The 16,457-nt window shown below is 41.5% G+C and overlaps 1 protein-coding gene and 1 pseudogene across 7 annotated transcripts in view; one reads left to right on the top strand and one right to left on the bottom strand.

The window, feature by feature from the left end:
- The window catches only part of LOC140907045 (zinc finger autosomal protein-like), a 33,218-nt pseudogene extending 20,095 nt beyond the window's left edge, over positions 1-13,123 (bottom strand). The window contains exons 1-4 of the transcript XR_013635352.1: positions 12,813-13,123; positions 10,644-11,807; positions 9,528-9,624; positions 3,549-3,795 (exon numbers count right to left, since the gene is read on the bottom strand). The product of XR_013635352.1 is annotated as a zinc finger autosomal protein-like (transcript). The remainder of the gene's footprint in view (positions 1-3,548; positions 3,796-9,527; positions 9,625-10,643; positions 11,808-12,812) is intronic.
- A 1,929-nt stretch (positions 13,124-15,052) lies between these two features.
- Positions 15,053-16,457, top strand: part of PRP4K (pre-mRNA processing factor kinase PRP4K) — a 50,557-nt gene continuing 49,152 nt past the window's right edge. For 5 of the 6 annotated variants that reach the window (XM_073332156.2, XM_073332158.2, XM_073332155.2 and 2 more), the window contains exon 1: positions 15,054-15,160. In XM_073332156.2, the coding sequence (XP_073188257.1) occupies positions 15,123-15,160 (38 nt within the window). In that variant the 5' untranslated portion in view covers positions 15,054-15,122. Of the gene's footprint in view, positions 15,161-16,457 lie in introns of all 6 variants that reach the window. The other variant, XM_073332159.2, reaches the window with a different exon arrangement.

Below are 16,457 nucleotides of genomic sequence, written 5' to 3'. Positions count from 1 at the left end.
TTTACAGATCTAGAATTAGATTTTTTTTTTTTTTTTAAGAGCTACAAAATAAATACACAGCTCAAAAACACAGATGCTGTCTAATTTCCATAATGTCTTTTGGAATCCAATAGCCATGCACATACTGTAATTCAAAGTTATAAGTACTCTCATTCACTGATTAGGAAAAAATTCTTTGTCACTGCTTCTGCTCACTGCAATCACAATCAAAGTATTATCTTTATGTATTTAAGAGATCCCTATTTCACAATGATTTAGTGGACCAACCCCATTCCATCACTCAATCGACTTGAAGAGAAGTAAAACCATCAGCCATGCAGATTCTTTTGGTTTGAACTGTAGTTAAAACAAATAGTTTGTATGCATGGTTCTAACAGTTGTAAATGGTTTAAGGGGACACATGAAGACTCCAATAACCTTGTGGTCTCATCTTAGGTGTTTGTGGCATAGAATGACCAAAAGATCCATAGATATTGATCTCTGGATTTTTTTTAAATATAATGCTAGGAGGAGATGATTTATGACTATAAGTATAAGGAGAGAAAAATACTGAGATTACATGTAATTACAGCTGGGACAACTCATTTTCACCCTTAAGAGGAAAATAAACAGTACACCATAGGGATATTTCAGACACCTTTAAAAAAAAAAAAAAAAAAAAAAAAAAAAAGAGTCCTGTGCATTTAATATAAGATTCCCATGTTTCTTTTCATAGCAACATAGGTTGCCTTGCTCAAAAAAATCTCAGGATCCATAACATTTCTGCATGATCACCGTAAGAGACACGTTTTTAAAGGGTCAGCGTAAGATGAAACATAATACACGTCATACCTAACAAAAGAACATTCCACCCTAGAGAGCTGGTGCCCCCATTCAATACCCTGTTGGCAGGTAACCCTGCCGCCCTCTTTACATAAGAGCTAGCCGCTAAAGCTCAGCATGGGGAATTAAGTTATAGCACCTCTCTCAGCTCTGCAATGGCTACCTGCTAAGTGACCTCAGCTGCAACTTAAAGACTGCCACCTCCCAGCTGATCTCCAACCAACCAGCTCCTGAAGGCTCCCTGGGGAGTCTAGGATCACAGAGAAAAATAAGCAGGCAACATGGAGGAAGGGAGATCATACTTGTTCATACTTGGAGAAAGTAACATTTTTTTTTTTTTTAAGACCACGTTTTCCAAATAAGCAAGGATTGCATTCTAGTGAATTAAGTTATTTTCTTCTGCTTTTTCACTCTTAGCCCTCTAAGCACAAAACAGCTTAAAATTCACCAGACTGTCATGGACTGTGTGTACAATAATTACATAAGTTCACAAGTAGGAAAGGTCCTTATTTATGCTAAAAACAAACACTTGTTCAGTTTTAATAATCAAAGCAATTTAAAGTCTAATTTACTTTTTATTATTTGTGATGTTTACTTGTTGAATTTCTCTCAGATTGATCAATGGAATGGACTAGACAGATTAATTTGTGTTGCTGGTTAGTTTCTCATCAGGTTCACTTTTATGAAATATATTTGCATGATACGGCAATAACTGGGTGGCTAATATTATATTAGTTTAAAATATTAATTTTATATTAAATTATTAGTTTAAATAAAAGAATATTAGTTTAAAAAGGTTTCCACTAGAATTAAAAAAAATAATAAGAACCATTTCATTTAATCTTAGGCTTTATGAAGACTTTTTTGGTGTAAAAGAAAAAAAAAAGCTATTATATTTTGGTCAAAGTTGACTTGACATTTGGCCTGATCTTGTTCCCATTAGTTTCAACAAGAGCAGGATTGGTTCCAGGTACCTTTAAATGCAATCCTGTGACTTTAAATCCAGCTTCTCTACCATACGGGTCGCAGAAGTTCCAAGTATGAATATTTCTCCTTAAAAAGAACTTTTTAAAAATAAAAATATACATTAATATCAAAATCACTGGTTGTGATGTGGTAAAAATTCACAGGCTGTTCTGAAAAAGTAGGTTTCTTGAGTAAAATATAAATATGCTCCTTTTAGCAGAATCAGATCACGTCTCTTCTTTTAACATAATCAGGAAAAAACAATTTAAAACAAAACCAATGAAATATTTAAATTCAACTAACATTATTTCAAGTCACAGAAAAAGAAATTATCTGTTAGTACTCAGTTAATGCCAGATGTTTCACTGAAATCTAGCACCTGGCTTTTTTTCCAAATTCTACATGACATGCATAGGAAAGTAATCTCTCTAGGGCACTTAAACTTATCATATTAGATATCAATTAGCAACTGCAAATGTGATCACTGAACAATATTTATACTCCAAATTAATGATTTGGTAAATTTCCATAAGCTGTTTAAGGATGTCCGCATGGAGACTTACTGCATGGCAAGCCAGGGTTTGAATGAACACCACACTAGCAGATCGCACACTAAGTCGCCCTGGTTTTGTATCAGACATACTGTACTGGGGGGGGGAAATCACTGTTACAAGCGCACTGAAATACCAAGGCATAAATGAAAAAAAAGCACAGAGGTACATCCTTAACTCTGAATTTCCATATATGTAAACTGGAGCTTTGTGATTGTTATGTGTTTTCTGTATTTAAATTTACATAATGAGTAAAGCATTAAATAAAAACAGTATTTGTAAGGAAGAACAAAACAATACTAACCCTTTGCTGCCCCCTTCTGGAATATACAAAGGTTCTCACAGAAAACAGTATTCAGGAATTCAGTAACCAAAAAATCGTTTTTTAGTTTACAGCCCCAAGCCTCTTTAGCCAACACCAGACCGCAAAAACTCTCTAGCTTTTTCCAGGGTCATCTCTCATACTCGCAGATAGTTGCTTGGCTGGCTTGCCTGCCTTTTGCCTCTCAGTTTCTATTCTCCTTTCTCACTCTCCCCACCCAAAAAAATATAGTCAGCAAAAGCCCCTCTGCCCACCCAGTCTAAAACCCATGGGCAGGTTCACAAAACCCTTTTGTTTTAGGTTGGGGGGGAAGGGTGGGAGTATTTATGTTATGCTAATTGAAGGGTGCGTTCAGATTCATCGACCTCATGGAGTTTTTTTTTTTTTAAACTCAGTTCTTAAAAAGGTTTCACCCAGCATGTAACATTTAATCTAACATTATTAGATTGTAACACATGTAACCATACATTTTTGCAGACATCAGGTCTCTTTCTGAAAATGAGGTCCATAATGATAGACACACAAACACAGTAAGTCTCACCCACATTCAGTTAATATTTTTAAAAGGTCTCAACTATAAAATCTACAGTATATAACAAAGTATTGATAAAATGTAAAAGAAAAACTCCATAAGAAAATCATGCGTGTGTGGTAACAGTCCCCGCCAACTCCGCAGCTTGTTCATGTGAGTAGCCCAACTACAGACCTATTTGTATACAAAGCCATGCCAAGAGAGTGCCTATTTTAGATTAACTGTGGGCCCCTCTCTCTGAAAATATTGCCCATGGCGAATAACAGTACTTGAATAATAGTCCTAAAATGGAAGTCTATAGGACTACTTGCAAGCATAAAACAGAGCTTGAACCTAATCGTAGCATAGGCCTTACCTGTTGCAGATGCTGCACACAAATTCATTTGAGTTCTTTTTTATTCTAGTTTGTTCTTTTTGTATCGGAGCGCACAAGACTATTCTCAGTTCTCTTTCTTTTCTTCATCTCTTTCACTTTCTGTCTTTGATGGACATGTTTCTGATGCCTGCTCATTTGATGTGTATATTTAAATGCTTGGCCACATAATGAACATAGGAAGGGTTTGGGAGTTCTGTGTTTTGCCATATGCTCTTTCAGCTCAGCTCTGGGTGGACAGTAAAGAAATACAAATAAGCAAATTAGCAAACCCAAGCCAGAATTAGACTTAAGAATTCCCTCCGCCTACCAAAAAAAGTGCAAGTCAATCAAAATAAACTTTATTATCTTCAGTGGCGGAAAACATCTTATTAGTTTGGGATAAAACATTCTCAAAAAGGTAGGTGAAGATGTAATTGTATTTTAGAAATAGTTTCATGGGTGAGCAAGTGACTTGTTAACATATCACAATTCCATGCTATATACATGAAATTAAAAATATGTATAAACACACATACACACAAAGACTCCCACAGGCAACTAGATAAGATGTTCAAACATTTAGAACTTAGACACAGGACAAAGTTATATTTAACTTGTTTCCTTGAAATTATATTAATCTAGTAACTGGTTTTTTTAAAATATTACAAAAATATGGATAAGCAAATGTCTTACAGTACGGTATTTATATATAATTTTTACTCACACTCTACAAGGTGAGGTTAGCATTCTTGAAAGTAGTTGTGACGTTATTGACAATCTATAACTGTATAGATCACTGTTGCGACCACTTTTATATATTTGCAACAAATATTGTATAAAGGTTGTCGTATAAGTGGGGGGTCTATGGAGAGGTTATGGTTTGCTGGTTATGATTATGCTCTCTATATGTGTGTATCATTTTTGTAGTTAAAGTTATGAATACTGATTCTATACTGTCTGTATTTCAAACTTATGCTATGCATCTGGGTAACACCCCAGACAAGTTGGTGTCAGCTCTGCCTAGCCTGCTTGATGGCCCATTAAGGACCATCAGCTATACAAATGACTCATCCAGAGAAGGCAGATACACCTTGTGACTCAGCAAAGTATGCAGGGACTTGCTCAAGTGACTCCAAACTCCATTTTGCTGTAATTTTCCACAGTAAGAACACCTCTTTGATCTTACACCTGGAAAAGACTACAAAAGAAGAAAAGTACTCCTTTTCTTTTTGCGAATACAGACTAACACGGCTGCTACTCTGAAACCTATAAAAGGCTGATGCCTCATCTCCATCTTGTCTTCAGTCCTGCTTCATACCTCTGGAGGAACTTGCTACAAATGGAAGCTCCAAACAAAGGACTGATGACCCATCCCAGCTGTGGATGTACTCCAGAGACTTGATTTGAACCTGCAGTTTATTCTATCACTGCTACAAGCCTGAACCAAGAACTTTGCCATTAGTGTATGTAATTGATTCCATGTAACCAATTCTAGCTCTCATCTATATCTTTTTCCTTTTATGAATAAACCTTTAGATTCTAAAGGATTGGCAACAGCTTGATTTGTGGGTAAGATCTGATTTGTATATTGACCTGGGTCTGGGGCTTGGTCCTTTAGGATCGAGAAAACCTTTTTTCTTTTACAAGGGTATTGGTTTTCATAACCATTGGTCCCCATAACGAGTGGCATTGGTGGTGATACTGGGAAACTGGAGTGTTTAAGGGAATTGATTGTGTGACTTGTGGTTAGCCAGTGGGGTAAAACCAAAGTCTTCTCTGTTTGGCTGGTTTGGTTTGCCTTGGTGTGCACAGAGACCCCAGCCTCGGGCTGTAACTGCCCTGCTTTAAGCAATTTGTCCTGAATTGGCACTCTCAGTTGGGTCCCACCAGAACCAGCATCGTTCCAGTAATACTTTCATAATATACCAGTATAGTACCATTCTTAAGGTGAAGACCGAAGGATAAACCAGGTCCAACAATTGTTACTATCTGGGAACAGTTAGTGCTGCAGAAGACAATTAGGAACCCACAATGAGTACTTGTGGAGTATTAGGGCTAGTCTACACAGGCAACGCTAAAGCACTGCCGCAGCAGCGCTTTAACGTGGCTTGTGTGGTTGTGGTGTAGCGCTGGGAGAGAGCTCTCCCAGTGTTCTTAAAAAAACACCTACAAAAGGAGCGTGGCTCCCAGCGCTGGTGCACGGTCTACACTGGTGCTTTATGGCGCTGAAACTTGCTGCGCTCAGGGGGAAGGGTGTTTTTTCACACCCCAAGCAAGAAAGTTGCAGCGCTGTAAATTGCCAGTGTAGACAAGCCCTTACAAATAAAATAGCATGTTTTAGGAACCAGGACTTTGCTTTCTGGTTCTGCTTTTCTGGTACTGATTTTTTATAGTTATTGAAAAGTCAACCTTTGTTTTTAATCTAAACCAGTTTTCTTTTTCTGCTGTGCAATATACCAATAATATACAGTTAGATGACTACTTTTGACCTGCCATTGAGCTAAGGGACTTCAATACCACTCATGTGGTGACCTCGTCTTTAAAAGTGTGTGGATTTTTGTGTTTTTAAAATACTGTGATAATCAGTCAGAAAAACATTACCACTTTAAATAGGGGGAGGCTATAAAAAGATACAAAGTATAACCCTTCTTTCCAGAGACAGTGTCTTCTTGAATTCAACTAGTTGAAACGCAGGAAAAAGAGAGTCAAGGGTGGAGGGCAAAACTCTTTAGGATGAGAGTCTTTTACGTACACTTTGAAACTGCAGCTGCAATCTTGGAACCCAATGGATTCATGATAATTCATGACATTTTTTAAATAAATATTTTTATGGAAATGTGTTCAGCTTTCCTTCAATATATAGCATTAGATACGTCTTCAGTTTAACCTTGAATGATAAAATAATATATACAGATAAGCATGACAGGCAACATTTATTGTTGGTGTAATTCTACTGAGGTTAATTAAATTAATTACAGTAGGAATGAATTTAGCCTTATCATTTTACCCTTAAACTTTTATTATTTTATCATGTTGTTCAAATACAGATACTTCTTATGTATTATTGCCAAAAACCACTAAACTGTTACTACGGCATTTGAAATCTGAACCATCATGCAAAGCTTGTGAAAATAACTCTCTCACGCAAAACTGGCATCAAGATCAAACCAGGTCATAGGCACATTTTTGCATTAATAAAAGATATTATCTTTGAAAATAAGCATAGGCACAATAGTATGTGAAGAGTTATATAGGCAGTATATTTTGTCAAGCTTCGAAGGAGTAAAATAATCTTAGAGAGACAAAGTGGGTGAGGTAATATCTTTTATTGGACCAACTTTTGTTGGTGAGAGAGACTAGCTTTCAAGCTACACAGAACTCTTCTTCAGGTCTGGGAAAGGTACTTAGGCTGCACCTTCACTGCAAAGCAAAAGTGTTTGGCCCCTTGGTGCTGGCTTGACTCAAGCTCGGCGCCTCCAGCCCTGCAGGGTTGGGACCCTGGGTCTGAGCCCTGGGTTAGCACACTTTCAGTGTAGGTGGAAGAGGGTTAGGCTTGAGCCCAGGCTCAAGCACGAGTTTATGTTGCAGTGTAGACATACCCTCAGATTGTCATAGCTAAATACAAGGCGGAACAGATTGCTTAGCATATTTTTTGTCCTATAACTGAAGAGGTGTTAATGGGCCACTTCACCTCGAATGGCTCCTCAAAAAGCGTGTTAACAACTGATGCTAAACAATCTGTTCCCACCTTGTATTTAGCTGTGATACTATCTTTCCCAGTCCTGAAGAGCAGTTCTGTGAAGCTCAAAAGCTTGTCTCTTTCACTAACAGAAGTTGGTCCAATAAACGATATTACCTCACCCACTTGGTCTCTAATATCCCAGGACCAACATAGATAAGCTTATTTTGTTTGCACTGTCATATCATATGTTTAAAAAGATCTGGCAAGGGCCTTTTGGGAGGGAAGGGGAAGCTGATGTTTGCATGTCAGTGTGAAAACAGAAGCAAATAAATTTGAGTAAGAATACTTTCATTTGTGGCAAGTATAGTATAACTTCATAGAGAACTATTTTATTTGACACCTGGTATCATAACCATATTTTAGTTGTTCACCTCGTATTCACTGAGAGTTTGTTTGTGGTTTATCACGCTTGAATGAGCTCATTATTTTAGCAACAACAAAAATCTTGAAAGTGTAGGAAGCGAAGAAAAACAGAAAATGAGATATTAGCTATTACATGAAAATATTAGTGATTAATATAACCAATCCCAAGACAAAACAACAGTATTAGGAGGGGACCTGTGAAATTCCATCAACTTTAGCAATATGTGCTAAATGCCCTGCAACAGCTTGGTAAAGAAGAGAGGCATTCAGCACATGAAGTGAGCTGTAGCTCACGAAAGCTTATGCTCAAATAAATTGGTTAGTCGCTAAGGTGCCACAAGTACTCCTTTTCTTTTTGCGAATACAGACTAACACGGCTGTTACTCTGAAACCTGTCATTCAGCACATTGTTACCTAGGGGGAAAAAAAGTGTGTGTCTTTTTCTCCCCCACTTCAGCCAATGCCATCCAGCCTCACCTGGATTGCCAATTCTCTAGTGTGATGCCCCAGCAAGCATTGTAGTGTCAGTATCACAAAGGCTGGATTACTCAGCCAACCACTATAGTAGACGGGGCAGAAAAATGCCCATTTTTAGTTATATTACACAGTTTTGCAAAGATTTTAAAATATTTTATCCCTTTTGGGATAAAATATTAAAAAATTATTCAAGATGTTAAAAATAAAACGGCACTTACTTGACCCTCCACCCACAATATATGCCAGCTCCATGCTTCAGAGGGGTGCGGTGGTCAATATGACATCACCAACAAGGTGTCATGATGGAGCTGAAGCCGGCGACCCAAGAGGGTCTGAATGTCCCAGGACTTAAGGAGAAATTTGTGAGCTTTTAATTAACAACGTGCTGAATGCCTCTTATAGCTTGGTTGCTAATGGCATTCAGCACATATTGCTAAAGTTGATGGATTTTTGTCAGTTTTCTTTAAAAGTTACTAATCTTGCCATTTCCCCCAAATCTCCTTAATATATCACGCACAAATGTTGCATTCAAAGATTAAGGTTGCAAAGTTAAGCGCTCAAAAAAGAGAAAGAAGTTAGAAAAATGCCAGAATCCCTGCCAAGCTAGTCTCATCCCTCCAGAATCCCTGTTCCAGTCTCCCCTCACCCAACCCACTCCCACCCTCAGGCACCTTGTCCAGCAAGCCACAGCGTCCCCCACAGCCCATATCTGATCTGTCTCTCCCCTCACCCTGGCCACCAGTTGCCCTCCTCTGCCCATGTGTCCCATCACCACTGGCTCCCAGTTCTTGTCCCCACTCAGTTCTTGTCCCAGACTTTCTACTCAGCCAGTCCCAGTTCTCCCCACAAGTTTCCCGGTGTCAGATATGTTCCCCCAGTTCTCTCCCCTCCATCCCCTGGCCCCTCTGGTTCCCAGTGCCAGTCTGTTCACCCACCCAATTCCAGTCTTTTTGCCCACCCCAAATCTCAATCCCAGTTTTCACCTCTCTTTCCCATAACAGCATAAGATCCTTTGTATTCAGAGCCCAAGTTACCTTTTCCCCACCTCATGTCTCTGTGATAGGGAGCCACTATAGTGCTCTCTATCCCTCGGATTGCAGCAACATTATGTGGTGTTTCCCGAACACAGCAAATCCCACCACATTATTTTTAAAAACCTGTTTTTTTCTTTTAACACTCCCACTCCTTAACCCTTTTATACTAAATATTCACATGTAGGGCTGTACCATTCCCTGAACATCACTATTTACAGTAATAGGATACAGCATTAAAAACCCAACAAATTATTGATTTTAACAAATATTTATGAAATAGTTTGCTGTATTTTAATAACCAAGAAGCTAGAAAAAAAAAGAGACAAACACCTAGTAAAGCATATAAATTAAAGAGCTACCTACATTTGGAAGAACCATCTTTCACATTCGGTGCACGGACGTGGTCTGGAACTGTAGTTGTGGGTGCAGAGATGCTTGTAGACCTTGTTCCACTCTCCGTCTGTGTCAAAAAGCCATAGATCATTGAAATGTATCAGCGTCAGAGGAAACAAATAGAAGTAAATACAGAAAATATCACTAATTCTTCTAAAATTATACATTTAACCATGTTCAACAATCTTCCTTGTTTTCAGCTATACATTTTGTTTCCCTATTCATAAAATGTAGGTAACAGTTACATCACAGCCAAGTAAGTATTAGTTAATGTTTATAGTGGGAATATAGCTGTTTAAAGATAAAAATAGCAAAGTGTTATTAAACTACAGACAGAGTAAATCCACGTAAAGTTACTTTTCCCATTACATGTGACATGACTTTCAAGTCCTAATAGTCCAGGAGAAGTTAAAAAAAGTCCAACTTTTTTTTTTTTTTAAATAAAAACAAATATTTAGAATCCACAGATTATAGTTTAAAATGAGATGTAATTCTGTAGAGCAGAGTAACATTTTCATAAAAAGGTACATTTACAAAAGCTTATTCAACACACAGATTTGTATTGTTCCTGCCTGTAACAAATTTCCCAGTAACACTAAGATTATTTGTTATAGCTCATCACAGATTGTATCATACTACATCAGTGGTTATCAACTCTGGTGCACCGCTTGTTCAGGGAAAGCCCCGGTGCACCAGGCCAGTTTGTTTACCTGCCGCGTCTGCAGGTTCAGCTGATCGCGGCTCCTACTGGCCGCGATTAGCCACTCCAGGCCAACGGGGGCTGCAGGAAGGGCAGCCAGCATATCCCTTGGCCCGCACCACTTCCAGCAGCCCCCATTGGCCTGGAGCGGCAAACCGCAGCCAGTGGGAACTGCGATCAGCCGAACCTGTGGATGCGGCAGGTAAACAAACTGGCTCAGCCCGCCAGGGCTTTCCCTGAACAAGTGGTGGACCAGAGTTGAGAACCACTGTACTACATGCTGAAACTCTTAAAGTACATCTTTGTAACTCTCAATATACATTATGCTTACAGATGGGTTTACAATGAGGGTGAAAGTATGAGAAAAATAAATGTTTGAGACTTACCAATAAAATCACATTGCAGACATTTAAACAAGATACCATAATGGAAAGATATATGCAGATTTCTCACTTGCTCAGTTTCATAAAGAGATGAACACTTTGTGCATAGAAAGAGATTACATTTTCCATGATGGTTGTTCCTATGCATTTTCCATGAACTTGGCGACATAAAAACTCTCTTGCAAATCAGACACTGGTAGCTCTCTTTTACCGGCTTGTGTGTTTTTAAATTATTTTTCATTAAGTTCCATTCAGTCATGCAGCAACTGCAATAAACACATTTGAAGCCCTCATCCCCATCATGACATTTAACGTGGATTTTATAAGCACCTTTTGACTTCAGTTCTTGGTCACATATGTTGCAGTGTTGTATTCTTTCAGCACTTGGTTTTAAAGTGCAAATACCTTTCAAAGGCTGAGCTAAGCCACTGTTTTCAAGTTTGACCTTCTTCTGACTTTTACTTCAACTTTAGTTGTTTTCACTTCTACCTTTAAGGTTTGAGTTTTAATGCTGGAAATGCAACACAGGCCAAGTCACATGAGATGTTCAAATTGGGCTTCCTCCTCATCTTTGCTTTTTTTAGATTCATTGGGGTCTGTGGAATATGAGAGGTGATTAGGCACCACAAAGCAGGGCTCCTCAAGCTGAAACTGACCTGCTTCTTCTTCAGTGTGTTTACCTTACAAGAATGAGAGCCATTAGGATTATCACGGTAACTCCCCAGGTTCACATCACAGCATTCAGGGCTTATGTTATGAAGCATCTGGTACATGGGCAACAGAAATGACATCTTTGCAAGGTTTTCTTCATTTTCTTTGTTTTCTTGGCTGATTTCATCCCCTATGCTGTATGAGTCATCTTCATCTTGATCTGGGCCCATTTCAAGGCACTAAGAAATGTGGCAAATTCTACCCTGTTTATGAATGTTAGTCATAGGAGTTCTGATTCTATTCTTGATACTGCTTGTGAACTTACAAAGTTTGCACCTGTACACTTCAACCAAAAACATTTCCACCAGGCTGGCAATTTGGGTTTCAAAGCCTTCTGTCCCAGAGGCATAAAATCAGGATGTTGTGATCTCCTCAGGTAAATGTAGGTTTGTGGAAGGAATGTACTGGAATTTATATTTAAATTCATTCATTTTCAGAAAGTGCAAGTACACAAGTCTATAAGAGAAACATAAATAAAGCAGTTCTATGATCTGCAAAGCTGGTATATCAGCACTCTTCTCCAGAAGAAGATAATTTATCCTAAATCTTCAGTAATACTAAGCAAGATATACATAAAGTGCCTATTTACATTTTCCCAACTAGAGATTGATGCATACTATGCTATGGTATATTTATATTTCAATTATTATTGTTGCCTTTTCTCAGAAGTTACAACAAGAGGACCTAGGGTCAGATTATAATCTAAATTGCATTAGGGTATATAAAATTCAAGGGTGAAATCATAGCCTCTTGGAAGACAACAGAAGTTTTGAAAGTAAAAAATTTATACCTAAATGCCTTATACAAAGCAGCTTATTTTTTACTTCAGTAAGTTATTAATATTACAGATGAAACATTTATTCTGTAACTTCAAACTTGAGATTTTAGAAAACTATTTGTTTTAAAAAAACAATCCCAAATCATTTGCTACTTTCTCCTCTATTGGATTTTTGTTGTGTATTCGTTTTGGGACTTGCATAAAATTTATGAATCCCATGGCAAAGACTTTTCCATAGAAAAACGCATTATTAAGATACAAATATCTCAGCATACATTAATTCACAAATCTATAGAGTTGACATATATACAGAGCATCCACTACTGACAAGGGGCTGTGCCTTTTTATACAAATCTTTACAGTCTGGTAACCTCCCCGATTCTTTTAAAATAATCAAGTAATCCTGAATGCATCACAGCAGCTGGAAGCCCTATACCTGATCATTTGTAGTACATCCCCCTGCACACCTTCCTCTGCTCCCACCAGTGCAGGATCGCTCCTTATACTTAGAGCCTTGCAAATCTGCAGATTTCCACTTTATATCCAGTGACGTTTGCTGATCACGGATCAGATGCAGATACACATTTTGTATCCACTGTAGGGCTCTACTAATACAATATTTTGTTCTCTGATGCTATGAATTCCCCTTACACAGGAAATGGCGAAGAACCAGCTGACCGTACCTGCTATACAGCAAAACCAGGGAGGTAGTAGCAGCAGGGACTAGTGCCGGAGGAAGACCATCAGGGGCAGGTCCCCCTTGCGCCTGTTTGGCAGCCGAGGGCACACGGTCACCTCAAAGCACCACCTACAGCTACAACGGCTGCGCATCATCCTCCCGCAGCCACCCCTTGCAATAGCCGCTGCTGCTTGGACGGACTCTCTACTGAAAGCACGTGCCGCTCCCACACTGCTCGGGTCAGCGGCGCGTGAAAGGAAGGGAGGAAGGTTCCATTCCGCTCGTCAGGGGTCACTGGCTGCATTGCTGAGTTAGTCTCACCCTGTTTCCGGGCCTGCGCGGCTCAGACGCGCCCCTCTGCGCTAGCTTTCCTGCTTCCGGCCCGCAACCCAGGGAGCACTTGTTAGAGCGCGCGCTCAACCCTCCCGCCTCCACCCTTCATAACAGCAAGCGGCCCCACTCTAAGGGACTGTGCGCAAAGTGACGCACACAAGAGCGCCGCGAAGGGACTCGTTTGAAACCCCAATCTCAACGCTTTAAATACCAGCGACCGCTCAATTTCCGCGAGCGCCTCCCTGTTCCCATCGCTGCGTGAGCTTGGCTCAGTCATTTAAGCGCTCTGTGCTTCAAGTTCTTCATCTTTCTAACTCAACACGTGGTAATTTATGGTTGCATATGAGCTCTTTGAAGCAGGTATTGGAAAGCGATATTATCATTTAGTACTCTGTACAGCGCTTAGCACAATTCTTGGTTAGTCTTTCCGAACATAATCATCGCCGTGCAGGACTGGAAGGGACCTCAATAGGTCGTTTAATTCAGTCCTCTGCACTGAGGCAGGACTAAGTAATAACTAGGCCACAATCATACAATCCTAGCACTGGAAGGGACCACAAGAGGTCCTCTAGTCCATCCCCCTGCACTCAAGGCAGGACTAAGTATTATCTAGTACCTATAATGAATTATAGGTAATAATAGCGGAGTACTAAGTATTAGCATTATTAGCACCCGAGATTATCACAACTGAAACCATTTTTAAAATCTAGTTTAATTTTCTGTGTTTATGCTGTTTCCTTACTGCATTTCTTCCCATTTTGAAAATGGAAACAGACACCTGGGGTTCATTTTTGTTTTCAGGCTGACAAAATTCTCATTTTCCCATCCAGAATAATTTATTTTCAAAAATAATGTCTGCAAAATATAATTCCTCCCCTCCCCCAAATATTATCACTAGCTGCTTAGATTTTCATGACAATCTTGCAAGACTTCCTACCCAGTTTAGGGCCATATCTACACGAGAGAGCTTACAGTGGCACAGCTGTACCGATGCAGCTACACTGCTGTAAGACTGCTGGTGTAGCCACTCTAGGCCAACGGGAAAGAGCTCTCCCATGGCCATCGACATAATGAAACCACCTCCAACAAGCAATGGTAGCTATGTCAGCAGGAGAGCGTCTCACACTGACATAGCACTGTCCACGCTGGCACCTCTGTTTGTGTAACTTCTGTCACTCAGGGTGCGTTTTTTTCACACCCCTGAGCGACATAAATTATGCTGACAAAAGTGCTAGTGTTGACATAGCCTCACTGTCTTCTTCTAATACACTAGGGCAAGGCTGCAAATGCCTTGAGTATCTGGGTTGCAGATGCTCATCTACGCCCGCTCTGACATCCAAATAATAAATGGTGAAATCTTGTTTATGAGCTATTAAGTGTCATAAAACATAATTCAACAATAGCCACAATGTCTATGCTTTGGACTTAGGCTCCCTGGCAATTTCTCTTTTACTTAAATTAACTCCATATGCTCACAACTTCAGGCAGCCTCGGTAGTTTTTGGTTGTACCCCTGGTTTTCAGTATCCCATTTCTTATTTGGTGTGACATCTAGGGGCCACACTCCCCAAGAAGTCCTGAGCACCTGCCTGTTCACCCCCACCCCTTTGTTCTATAATCACCCCAAATTTCCTGTCCCCTCCGCCACCATCATCCACCCACCCGCCTCTTAAACACTGGGTGCGCCCGCCCCATGCAGCTGCCCGTGTCACTGCGCCGCGTCCAGATCGCTTGAGCTATGGGGGACTCCCTTCCCCAGCCACTTGTTCTGTGCTTGCGCTGCTGGGCCTGGAGGTGGCTCTTTACAGACGCTCCCTAGAAAAAGATCCACCGGAAGTGACTTACTCCCTCCCCGGAGGGTGAGGTTCGCTTCCGGTGGTCGCCAAGCGGGTGCGTTTCCTCGCCTCGACCCTTGGCGTCTCACCGCGCATGCGCTGTGTCCCCGTCTCACCAGCAGCGGCGAAGGAGTTTGGAAGTTCAAAATGGCCGCCGCGGTGGAGTCCGTGCTGCGGGAGCCCGAGTAAGAGAGAGGGTGGCCCCTTTGGGAAGGTGCCTCTCGGGGGGGAAGTGGGAAGGAGAAGCTGTGAGGCGTCTTGTGGCGGGAGGTGGCTGTAACGGTCGCCAAGGCTCATTTGCCGGGGGGGGGGGGGGAGGAGTCGCGAGGGCCCTGGCTGGGCCTTTGGCCTGAGACCCAGCGCGGGCCTGGGCGGTGGGACTGCACGCGGCGTCCGTTTCCCCGGCCCCATTGAGCACGAGCCAGGCCGCGACGGGGAGAGGCCGTGCACGCGCTTGGAGTTCGGGGCTCCTCGTGCTCCTCCCTTCCCGCCTCGGGCGCCCAGGGGTGGTTGCTAAGGTGCCGAGGGGGAGGGTCAGTCCCGATGTTCGTGGTTTTTTTTCATATGGGAGCGTTTTAAACCCACCCCCCCCGCCCCCGCGCCGCTATCCCGATTTTTCACACTGGCTGTCTGCTCACTCCAAGGAGGGGTGTTGCTCACCCTCTCCCGCCCTAGGGCTGCTGCTCGCCGGCCTGCTCTCCCCTAGTGAAAGTGAGGCCGGCTCCCGCCGGGTGGGGGTATCCAGAAGCTTGGAGGCTGGTCCATACCCACTGCACTGGCAGCTGCCTTTGGGGAACGCAGGCCGTGCAGCGTTCTGGGGTGAGGAGGGCCAGGGCCAGGCTTGACTTGTGTTTAGTACTGTGGGCGTTAGAGTCAGGGTGCAAAGCATTTTGTGAGAGAGCAAGGAGCTCTTGGACTTTGTTCTTCATCAAAGGCAATCAATTAACCAGACCCTATCCTCCTCCTCCTCCCTTCCCCCCCCCCAACTCCTCCCATGTGGACATAGAGCTAATTTAAATTGGCAATTTAAAATCTGCACCCTTGAGAGACGTGATTATGCCAACCTAACCCCCAGTGCAGACAACACTAGATCGATAGAAATCTTCTGTCGACCTAGCTATTGCTTCGCAGGGAGGTGGCTTGCCTAGGCTGACTGGAGAACCCCTCCTGTAAGTGTAGGTAGTGTTTTCACTAAAATACTACAGTAGTGCAGCTCAGATATGCTGGTGTAGTGATTTAAGGTCTGGGCTACTCTAAAAAGATAGGGGGATCCAGCTACGTTGATTAGGGGTGTGTAAAATCCACAACCCTGAGTAGTGTAGTTAAGCAGACCTAGCCCTCAGTGTAGACAGTATGAGGTAAATGGAAGAATTCCTCTGCTGACCTAGCTATCCTTTCTCAGGAAAAGGAATAACCTACACTGATTGGCAGAACCCCTCCCATTGGTATAGGTGATGAAGTGCTAGAGCAGTGTAGCAGCAG

The sequence above is a fragment of the Lepidochelys kempii genome, chromosome 2 (assembly GCF_965140285.1).
Source record: "Lepidochelys kempii isolate rLepKem1 chromosome 2, rLepKem1.hap1, whole genome shotgun sequence".
NCBI classification, from domain to species: Eukaryota; Metazoa; Chordata; order Testudines; family Cheloniidae; genus Lepidochelys; species Lepidochelys kempii.
Note: the sequence above shows the minus strand (reverse complement) of the source record. Positions and strands in the feature narration are given on the sequence as shown.